General features: G+C 39.3%; 1 protein-coding gene across 6 annotated transcripts in view; it reads right to left on the bottom strand.

Moving 5' to 3' along the window:
• Window positions 1-12,041, bottom strand: part of SIN3A (SIN3 transcription regulator family member A) — a 68,025-nt gene that overhangs the window by 34,823 nt on the left and 21,161 nt on the right. For all 6 annotated transcript variants that reach the window (XM_060293981.2, XM_030874925.3, XM_030874923.3 and 3 more), the window contains 4 exons: window positions 11,670-11,891; window positions 6,196-6,372; window positions 1,656-1,762; window positions 699-981 (listed from right to left, as the gene is read on the bottom strand). In XM_060293981.2, the coding sequence (XP_060149964.1) occupies window positions 699-981; window positions 1,656-1,762; window positions 6,196-6,372; window positions 11,670-11,858 (756 nt within the window). In that variant the 5' untranslated portion in view covers window positions 11,859-11,891. The remainder of the gene's footprint in view (window positions 1-698; window positions 982-1,655; window positions 1,763-6,195; window positions 6,373-11,669; window positions 11,892-12,041) is intronic.

Genomic DNA, 12,041 nt, shown 5'->3' with positions numbered 1-12,041 from the left:
ATCAAAAAAGACAATTCAATTGTTGCAGTTAACTTCACATAAAAGAAAGTCTTCTAAACCAGCTCTGCCCAATAGAAAACTCTGAGGTGATGGAAATGTTCCTTATTTGCACTATCCTGCACAATAGCCACTAGCCACACGAGGCTACTGAGCACTTGAAATGTAGCTGGTGCAACCGAAAAACAAAATTTATTTTAATTAATTTAAATTTAAATATAGACATATGTGATTAATGACTACGGTATCAATACATTTCTAGACTAAGAACACCCCATCATCATCGTCATCAACAAGATCTTCTGCTTAGCTTGATACGACCTAATCTGGTAAATGGAGTAACTTTTGTAAAATGATGACCGTGCGGAAAACAGTGTAATCTGATCATAAGATGACCATTTCTGCCTGTGCTATCCAAGTACTACTACACAAAGCTGCCATCTGTTGGGACGCTCATGGTTCAAAAAGCAGAAGTTGGGGGCAAAAGAGTCCTTGTAGGTTGTTGATGTGTTGATTTAAACAGATACATAAATATGTGGTATGTAAATGTGAACCACTTTACAGGGATGCGACTACTGCATCTCCTCCGATGAAATTTTAACTTGTGTGATCTATCTAAGTCTTATACTAAGGGAAAATGTCAAAGGAGGGTGCTTTCTAGGGATGGATTTCACACGGTGCAGAGTTTTCCAAGTGCTCACCTTGCTGACTTTGGCAGGTGGGGGCTGAGGAGCTGGCTGGGCAGGAGCTGGGGCTGACTGGGCTGAAGGCTGGGAAGGATGTTGGGGTGGTGGTTGAGGCTGGGGCTGGATGCCATGGGTTGGAATCTGATGAACCTGGCCAGGAGTTGTCACATTCACCATGTCATTGGTTTGCACCTCAATCTTGTAGCCAGGAGGCAAGAAGGTATTGAAGCCCATGATCAAGTCAGGGTGGCCTTTGAACAGCTGGGACACACGACTAATCACTCCTGGAGTGTCGATGCTGATGGAAAAACAAATATTAAAGTGGCAAGCTTAATAAGCACCCTAGCAAGAAAAAAAATCACATTCCACTAGGTTCTCTACACAGGAAACTAAAAATCAACCTGAATATTACAAAATTAACAACACACAAAGAACTCTGAAATTCCAAAGTCATTTAGCTTCATAATCAAAGAGGTTTGGTCACAATTTAAACAGAATATACAATCACGCATGGTAACAGTCCTATCAAGCAGATACTCAGGCAGTAAGTCTAAAACTTCAATTCCCATGGAAGATACAACCTCTGATACACCAGTATAAATCATAATGTATCTATCTACATTGTTCAGACCAGTTACTCTTTTATAATAATGAACCATGCCACAATATTAGTGTATCTTAAATCAATCCAAAAAGCAAGTAGCCTAATCATTACCAGTTTACTTCCCTGATTGAGGTGAAGTACTAAGAAAAATTTTACTTAAGAAAAATTTACCAGTATGCAGAAAACAAAGGTCTAGGGCCTGCAATTTTCATAAAGCAGTATATAAAAGCACGACCCATGAAAATAAAAGCATAAACCCCCCCAAAAGAGCATCCTTTATCTTTCAGCAGATAAGAATAAGGTATATCCTCCTTCCAAAATCAACATAACAAGCACAAAGCTTGAGTACAACCATGTATATCTTTTACCTCTGAGATTTAAATTCCTTCATGATGTCAAGGAAATCATTGTAGACCTGAGGCTGACTACCAAACTGCAGCTTCACTTGGTCAAGATAGGATAGTGCATCCTCCACCTGAGGCAGGGATAAATCTCAAGGTTATAAAAAGAAAGTCAAGAATTATTTTTTAAAAAATGATTTACGCCTAAATAAAATCAGCATAGTAAATGAAATAGAAATATATAGTAAACATACATAAAAATATTAAAAATTAGTATGTTACCAGTAATAAAACTCAAGCTTAAAATAAAAATCAACTCATAAAACCTGAAGCCTTGCTTTGGATAATTGTGCATAGCATTATTAGTGAAGAACAGTCACATTAATACATCATTCACTTATTCGTTTATTGATTCATTTCACAAATATCTACTAAGCAGCAACAACATGCCAGGCCAGGCCCAATGTGAGGTACTAAGGAGTATGACAAATAAGCCACAGTCCCTGCTCTACAGAAATTCATTTCACATCCAGTTGGAAATCATAACACAGTGGGGCAAGTGGGCAATCACCAAATGCCCAGAGAGCACATGGGAAGGGCACCCCTTCACACACTAAAAAAAAAAACCCTATGGGGACATAGGGAGGGATTCCCCCAGAAGTGGTGTCTAAACCAAGTCCTAAGGATGAGTACTAATTAGCAAAAGTGAAGACCCATGAAGAAAGTCAGAGGAAGCAGCATCCCAGACTGGACACCATCTGGTACATTTGGAAAACTGAAAACAGTTCAGTTTGGCTAGAGGATCTGTGGTGAAAAGGAGAAATGGTGGTAGGAAGAGTGACAAGAGATAACACAGGAGAGGATGCAGGACCTAGACCCTGAAAGGTCTTGTAAATCTTGTTAAAAAGCAATTTAGGTCTTCCTTGGTGGCGCAGTGGTTAAGAATCCGCCTGCCAATGCAGAGGACACGGGTCTGAGCCCTGGTCTGGGAAGATCCCACATGCTGTGGAGCAACTAAGCCCGTGCGCCACAACTACTGAGCCTGTGCTCTAAAGCCAGCGAGCCACAACTACTGAAGCCCGCATGCCACAACTACTGAAGCCCGTGCGCCTAGAGCCCATGCTCTGCAACAAGAGAAGCCACTGCAATGAGAAGCCCACACAACGAAGAGCAGCCCCCGCTCGCCACAACTAGAAAAAGCCCACACGCAGCAAAGAAGACCCAACTCAGCCAAAAATAAATAAATAATTTTTTAAAAAGCAATTTAGATTTTTATCATCTGCACTTTAGTGTACTCAATTTGGTTACAGTGTTGAGAACGAGTTGGTGCAAGGCAGAACAGATTAAAAGGAGGTAAAACCAGTCATTGTATAAGGCTAACTCATGTGTGAACACGAGTGGCATAAATTATAGTACTGACCAAAGGAAAAGAGAGAAATGGACAGAAAAGCTTTTTAGGAGATAGAAGTAACAGGGTTTGGGGACTGACTGATTGGATATGGGAGATAAGGCAGAGGGAGCATTCACTAAATTATAAATTATTTGGGCATTCACAAAGCGGAACAAGTTTGAAAGCCTAGGAAGTTATGAATGTGATTTAGGACAGCTTAAGTGTTAGTTACTCAGGAGATATCCAAGGGAACTGCCTACTAGGTGTACCTTACATACTCTGGGATTATTTTTAATTATATAAAACATCAAGTTTAGGAAAGTTTCACAAGTAAACATCTGATTTGATAAGCACTACTCTTGTGATATATCGTGAAATAGAACATTTATGTTCAAATAAGCCATTAAACAGTATTCCAAGAGTTGCCCAAACTTCCACTATGGCCATGGTTAATCAGAGCATTTCAGTGTTGCTAGAGAAAAAAGTGTATACTTGGTCAATACCCACTCATTTGATGGTTGGTCTTTTGGTAGTTTAGAAATAACTTGACAATTTTTGTTGAAATTCAATGGATTATTTAATTCATATTCAGAATTTTCCATATTGAAATGGTTCATTAATGACCAAATTGATGGAACTTAAAACTCACTAAGTTTGCAGAAGAAACAAAGACTATGGAAGATATTTAAGAATAGCATTCACAGTCACAACAGAGGAGTTATCAAAAATAAATACACAAAAAAATTAAAAACAAAAAAAAGCACTCTATGGTGTAACATAATTAATACACAGAGGGAAAAAGTGCTGAAACCTGAAGGAAGGAAATTATATGTGATGTGTGTGTGTTTGGAAGAAAAAGGTACAGGTCATAATGAACCACTGTTTAAATATTAGTTATAAAATAACACTACACTTAAAAAAGCCAGCACGACACCTACATTATAAATAGAAACCTGCATGTAAGAACAGTGAGGAAATCCTCTAGTTACCTGAAGTGTAGTACAACTCTTTATAAAAGCACATATACGTTCTAGGAATCACAGCTTAGAAAAAAACAACTTGGAACTAGTCATTTGAAAGCTGCAAGTTTAAGGAGGCACTTGGGGAGGCTCAAATTCTGCTGATGAATTTTCCTGGCTCATTTCAACAGGCGTTTATCAGTAAGGTCCCTAACCTCCTAAAGTCCACAATCTTGTTGGGGAGACAAACACAAACAACTCTAAAGAGGACTTGCTAAATATGTGCCAAATATGTATGCTACTGGCATTCAACAAATAACGAAATCACACCAAACATGCCTCAAATTATTCAAATCTTCCTTGTCATCAATCTGCCAAAGACAAAGAAAGTACAGACAATGTTGATGCTTGAAATAACCTAAGTATTCTCACTGAACACTTCCTTATTATAGAATATAAATGATTTATTGAAGTTGATTCAAATGCTTATAAAGCATTTTAAGACTGATCCAAAAACGGCAAGCAATGTGAGAATACTGAATGAAATCACATGGAGGCACAAGAAAGCATTTTACCTCTCCTCATTAGAAAGGAAATTCAACAAGTTATTATGCCCAGGAATCACATTCAAGAGCTTGTGACTAAAGAACAGAGCAAAAAGACCTAACTCTGCCTGACTCACTCTATAACCCCAACTCTAAAGCCCTTTCATGCTTCCTTGACAGCTTCTGTAAAACATACAAAGCACACTCTATATACTTATACACAAGTGAGGAAAGAGAATAAAATAGGTGTTATACCTTTGATAGGACTGACTGGAAAAGGGATATAGAAATAAATATATTTTTTTGTTAGTTTAACAGTAAGTTTATAAGCTCTTTTGCAACATTAAGGTATTAAGTGCTGAATACAGTATTAATATGGAATTAAGTCACACCAAACCAACTTAAAAAAAAATATTTTCAGGACTTGGTGAAGTGCTAAGTCCATAGCAATAATACATTTTGGTACACAGCCATCACTCTACAAGCAGAGAGTAAAAATGTTTTAAGGAAAACATCAATATAACTTACAAATATTTTCCCAAAGACAGAGCCCAGAGTAAAGTTACAGGCCCAAATAATTTGTACTCTCTTTAAGAACTATGCTTATGTATAATCAACTCTTAATTACTTAAGCTAATATAGACAGAGTAAATTTTTACAAAATCCCTCTACATAGCTTAGCTTTGGTGTGCTTTTTATTTATGTAACATTTAATTTCCATAGGCCAATATTGAAATTCCCGAGAACCCAAACCAACGAGGGCAGGAGTCAGGGAGAACTAGATTAAGTATCAAGGAAAAGAGAGGGCCGAAATATTTGCTACAAAAATATATACTTCAAGGATATACTGTTCATTCCTACTTACAAGCTACTTGATATAATTAGCCTGGTATGACCAAATAAAGATCCAACATCTTATCTCTTTATAGTTCTTTAATTTTATATTTCTTGCACTAGATTCTAAATTTTATACAAATGTAAAACTAGAAGAAAATGAAATCTGGAAAACTTGTTACCACAATCACACGTTTTGAAAAGTAACACTCAACAGAGAGAGAAGGTTAGCTGGGCGTACAAGCTTCACTTCTCCACAGATGCCTCATGAATTTCAAAGTGGTGAAAACCTACAGCATATACTCAGCAGATCAGATGAAAACACTGACACTTCATTCACAATAACAGCCTTTCCCAAACTTCATAAAGGTTCCCCCAAAGGAGCATGTGTTTTACTAAGGATGGACTTGATGATCCCAGCCAATTTAGCTAGTCATAAACAAGAATAAAAAGATTAAACCATAATACCGGGCCCATTAACTATACAGGACTGTAGCCAACTATGTGTATGTTAATAAAACCTTATTCCACGCTAAGAACTAAGAGTTCAGAAGGAGGCATCCAAAAAATGGACTTTATTTCATATGAAAATAGCCCCTCAGTCCTGGAACGTTTGAATACCATGCATTCATACATTCCAAAAACATTTCTTGAATGTATTTTCTGGATCAGGCACTGGTGCTAAGACAGGAAATCTAAGTAGGTTTCAAAACAAAAGCAAAGTAAAACTTCTTGTGATTCAACGCCCCCAGTCTACTGTTAAAAGTTGTTACACCACTACCAATAGGCTGAAGCCAATGTTACTTGCTAAGAGAGAAATGGAAGGAGTTGAATACCACCTTGAGCCTCTGAAACTGCTGCTGCCCCTGCACTGGTGCAACTGGTGGAGCTGGATGAGCATGACTCTGGACCACCTGGCCTCCATGGGGCTGCACAGCTGTTGGGTGATGATGGCTGCTATGAACTGCTGCTATGGTGGGCCCATGACTGCCGGAGCTCTGTGGAACGGCTGAAACCTGGAATGGACAAAATACAGATAAGAAGCTTCAAGCTTTACGCATTCTTCCCCAGATGCCTCTAAAGAACATGCACACATATCTTTGCATACACAAAGATAATCAGAAACTCAAATTTCCCACAAAAGGGAACTGGTGAAATAAATTATAGCCCACCCAGATTACAACAGAATTCTGCAGCTATTAAAAATTATATAGCTCAGCACATCTCAAACTATCTGTGGTAAAGGACAAGTTTTTCTTTTTTCTTAAATTCCAATCCATCATGGACCACTACTTTTATAAAATACAATAAAAATGAATTACTAGAAAAGTGAAATAAAAAATACATAAGCCCATAATTTTCATTACTAGGTTTTACAAATATAAAATTACAATGTCCAACTGCTATAAAAGTTTCTAAACATGCTTCATTTCTGTACTTATCTCATTACAGACTAGTATGAAAGTATTCACATCAGCCATCTGTGGACCACAGTTTGAATAGCACTGATATAGATGCATATATATCATTTAACATTTAAAAATGTTCACAATCCATAAATTGAATGTACTCATGTGTTGCATATGGATTTAAACTTTTAATTTTTTAAAAAGCACATTACAAAGCAGTATATATAATACATACACTAAGGATAAATTAGGAGTTTGGAATTAATATGTATGTACACATACTATATATAAAACAGATAACCAACAAGGACCTACAGTATGGCACAGGGAATTATACTCAGTATCTTTTAATAACCTGTAATGGAAAAAAATTTTAAAAAGAATATATATATATATATATAATTTTTCTGTAGTGCTTTGCTGTACACCTGAAACTAACACAACACTGTAAATCAACTATACTAGAATAAAAAAATTCTTAGTCAACACTCAGAAAAAAAATACAATTAAGATTTTAAATCCTAGACAACAAATATATAGTAAAATGTTAGCATTTTATCTTGTGGTAGTAGGATTAGAGAAGATTTTTATTTTGTTTTATTTATGCTGCTTATCCTTACCTGCTACTAATTTTTTTTTTTTTTTTTGGCCGCACTGCACGGCTTTCTGGATCTTAGTACCCCTACCAGGGATTGAACCTGGGCCCTGGCAGTGAAAGCGCTGAGTCCTAACCACTGGACCACCAGGGAACTCCCTTATTTGCTACTTCTAAAATTAAAATTTTAAAATTTCTTCCAAATCGTTGGTGGTTTGGCCTCAAACATATTTCTTTTTTATTCTCTCTTGTCCTCTTATAAGTTTAAGAGTAAAATAAAAGCACAAGCCCCTTTCCTTCTATTTCTGTTGCAAGAAATGCTATATAAAATTTCCAAAGCTTTTAAAATTTTCCTATTTCAGAACTGTTAATCACTGCAGAAGACAACTAAGGACAATATACCTGAGTTGCCACATCTCCAGAACAAGGAGACCGAATAACATGACACCTTAAAACAATGTAAGTTGCAGGGCTTCCCTGGTGACGCAGTGGTTGAGAGTCCGCCTGCTGATGCAGGGGACACGGGTTCGTGCCCCGGTCTGGGAGGATCCCACGTGCCGTGGAGCGGCTGGGCCCGTGAGCCATGGCCACTGAGCCTGCGCGTCTGGAGCCTGTGCCCCACAACGGGAGAGGCCACAACAGTGAGAGGCCCGCGTACCACAAAAAACAAAAAAAACCAATGTAAGCTGTGTACTACAACTTAAGAGAGAATGGTTTTTTCCCAAGTCCCCACAGATTTATAAAGATTACCCTGGGCAGAGCGGAGGGTGGGAAATACAGCAACTATTTACAAATCCACAGAAACAATAAACCTTAGGAGTAAAAAGAAACTATTTAGACAATTCTAAAAGCTCTAATATACCTCTTGCAAGAAGAGTTATTATTCTGAGCTTCTATATTCCAACATGCATGTGCTGGACAGGTTTTTACAAGACTTAATTGGAGTTTATAAATATTTGAGATGGCTGGTTTTATAAGAGCACATTATAGCTTCCAGTTTAGGAATAAATGTAACTATCCCCAGTGTAGGAAAAAGTCCTGAACTAGTTCAGATAAAAGTAATCACCCAGGGACTTCCCTGGTGGTCCAGTGGTAAAGAATCCACCTTACAATGCAGGGGACGCAGGTTTGATCCCTGGTCAGGAAACTAAGATCCCACATGCCTCGGGGCAACTAAGTCCGTGTGCCACAACTACTGAGCTCGTGCGCCTCACCTAGAGAGAGAAAACCCACACGCTGCAACGAAGAGCCCATGTACTGCAATGAAAGATCCAGCGTACCACACGTAGCCAAAAAAATAAATACATAAAAAATAAATAAATCTTAAAAAAAAAAGTAATCACCCAAGGGAAACACGCAACTTTTCTTTCCTCTAAGTCCTAACCTAACGATTTGATCTGTAGCAGTCCTCCGACTGCTGCACCCAGTCCCATATGAAGGCACTATACTGCTTCAAGGGGGACTCCAAAGGAAGAGTGACACCTAAGGAATTACCATTTCCTATTTCACGTGGGTTTCCCTCTTCCTTGATTGTTTTCTTATAATAAATTCCTAGAAATTCCATTTCTAGGTAAAAAAATAACTAAAGAATCTGACACAAACTGTCAAATTGCTCTCAAGGAAGATTATGCCAATTTATGTTCCCAGTACCAGCCAAATCTTTTTATTTTTATTTTTTTAATTTTTACTTTATTTTTTCTGGCCACACCACATGGCTTGCGGGATCTCAGTTCCCTGACCAGGGACTGAACCCAGGCCACAGCAGTGAAAGCCCAGAATCCTAACCACTAGGCCACCAGGGAACTCCTGTGCCAGCCAAACCTTTTTAAAAGTCACTAATAACTTAGGTAGAAGAAGGCCTCTCCAGACTAGTTAAATAAATTATGGTTCAGACTGACCTGGAATGGAATATTATAAATGCAATGATTTTTTAAAAACTTACTTGGATCTATACACACATTCAAGTGGAAAGTTGTCCACTATATATTAAGTGAAAAGAACAAACAGTAGAACAGTATACACTGTATGGTCCAAATTATGAGAAGAGAGAAGTGTATCTAAATAATTAGGCAGGTAAATAAATATATGCTTGTATATGCATACAAAATTTTGGATACCCGAGAAATGCACCAGTGGGATAAAGTCTGAGGGGTCAGAAGTCACATTATATCATTTTTCTTTAAATGGTGATATTTATTTTCATATAATTAAAAAGGGCAGGGCTTCCCTGGTGGCGCAGTGGTTGAGAGTCCGCCTATCGATGCAGGGGACACGGGTTCGTGCCCTGGTCCGGGAAGATCCCACATGCCGCGGGGTGGCTGTGCCCGTGAGCCATGGCCGCTGAGCCTGTGCGTCCGGAGCCTGTGCTCCGCAACGGGAGAGGCCACAACAGTGAGAGGCCCGCGTACCGCAAAAAAAAAAAAAAAAAAAAAGGCAAAACACAAATTTCTTCCATTTTTACAGAACAGAGTGAACAGACAAGAGATGAATGATCAGTTGTTGATCAGGATATGCAATGATAGCAATATAGAGTGCTATGTAAATATAAATAAATTGGTACAGCTTTGGGACTTCCTGGTGGTGCAGTGGTTGGGAATCTGCCTGCCAATGCAGGGGGACACGGGTTCAATACCTGGTCCACGAAGATCCCACATGCCGCAGAGCAACTAAGCCCGTGCACCACAACTACTGAGCCTGCGCTCTAGAGCCCAAGAGCCACAGCTACTGAGCCCACGTGCCACAACTACTGGTGCCCGCATGCTCTAGCGCCCGCGTGCCTCAACTACTGAGCCCACGTGCCACAACTACTGAAGGCTGCGCACCTAGAGCCCATGCTCCGCAACGAGAAGCCACCACAATGAGAAGCCTGTGCACCACGACGAAGAGTAGCCCCTGATCGCCACAACTAGAGAAAGCCCGTGCGCAGCAACAAAGACCCAATGCACCAAAAAGAAACCCAACAACAACAAACTGGTACAGCTTTGAAAAACAATTTGACATTACCTGCTAAGGGTGAAGATGTGCACACCCTATGACCCAGTAATCCGCCTCCTAGGCACTCAAGAAACTTCCTACCGTGCCCTCAGACCCACTGAGTGGTCTGCAAAAACAAAGAGCTTGCACCAGGATGTAAACCAACTACTTCACACAGTTGTGCTTCACAACTAAGCACACTGTTTAATTCCACTGCCGTTTTAAATTCCTATAGCAAAACCCTCTTGATAAAAAACGTAGTGCATTGACTTACATTCTGTTGCAAGCTTGTCTTGTCACTGTGAATTGCCACTGTGAGTACCACTGCACTAGGAGAACCTAAGAACGTTCACCACAGTTCCTGTCTAACAGGAAAAGTCTGGAAACAGCCTGATAGTCCATCAACAGAAGAATGGATAAATTAATTGGATATATTCATATAATTCATAACTAAATGAGAATGACTCACTCAATTGGTCACATACTAAATATGGGTAAGTCTTAGGAACCACACTGAGTGAAAAAAAAAGTGAGTCAAAGAAGAAAATATATGTTTTCATTTATATACAAGTTCAAAAATACCCAAACTAAACAACTTTATTGTCTAGCGGTATAAACAAAATGATTTTATATAGCACAGGGAGTTCTACTCAATACTCTGTAATGGCCTAGATGGGAAAAGAACCTAAAAAAGAGTGGATATATGTATATGTATAACTGATTCACTTTGCTGTACACCTGAAACTAACACAACATTATAAATCAACTATACTCCAATCAATCAAAAATAAATAAATGATTTTAAAACACAAAATAAAGTCAAGGGAATAATAAACCCAGAGTTCAGATTAGTGACTACCTCTAAAGGGAGGGAAAAGGAAAAGGGATCAGGGAGAGACAGTGAACTTCAAAGGTCATGACAACATTTTTTTTTTAAAATGTGCATGGTAAATACACAAGTGTACACTGTTTACATTATTTTTTATACCTTACATATATCTCATAAATAAATTTTTTGTTGTTGTTGTTGTTTTTGCGATACACAGGCCTCTCACTGTTGTGGCCTCTCCTGTTGCAGAGCAACAGGCTCCGGACACACAGGCTCAGCGGCCATGGCTCACGGGCCCAGCCGCTCTGCGGCATGTGGGATCTTCCCGGACCGGGGCACGAACCCGTGTCCCCTGCATCGGCAGGCGGACTCTCAACCACTGCGCCACCAGGGAAGCCCCCATAAATACGTTTTTTAATATATGAATGTTTAATAAAGATTTTTTAATTGGGTAAAATCACCAGTGTTCCTCTTTCACCCCTAGTCCCTTGATGGGCTCCAGTTTACCTGGTAACTAGGTGTCACAGAGTACTGAATTCCTGTGGCTGACTGCATGGTCTCAGACACCGCTTCATACACAGGAGGGGCAGGGGCAAGCACCCGGTGCTGGTGAGGAAAAGCCTCTGTGCTACCAGGGATCCGACGCTGCTGGGCCGCATACACCGGTGACTCCTGGTCATCCAAACGTCGCTTCATTCTGCACTCATGCTCAGGGATGCACTACAAAACCTGCAGAAATGAAAAGCAATGACATGCAAACCAATTCGCACTCCAATACAATGTGTACAACCAGTCACCCAAACTGGTATAAGCTCAACTCCCAGAATCAATGATTATCTACTTCATCCTAGAGATAATCACTGGGTAGTTTTGTGCACG

This window comes from Globicephala melas, chromosome 2 (genome assembly GCF_963455315.2).
Source record: "Globicephala melas chromosome 2, mGloMel1.2, whole genome shotgun sequence".
Classification (NCBI taxonomy): Eukaryota; Metazoa; Chordata; class Mammalia; order Artiodactyla; family Delphinidae; genus Globicephala; species Globicephala melas.
This window is presented reverse-complemented; position numbering and strand designations above follow the sequence as displayed.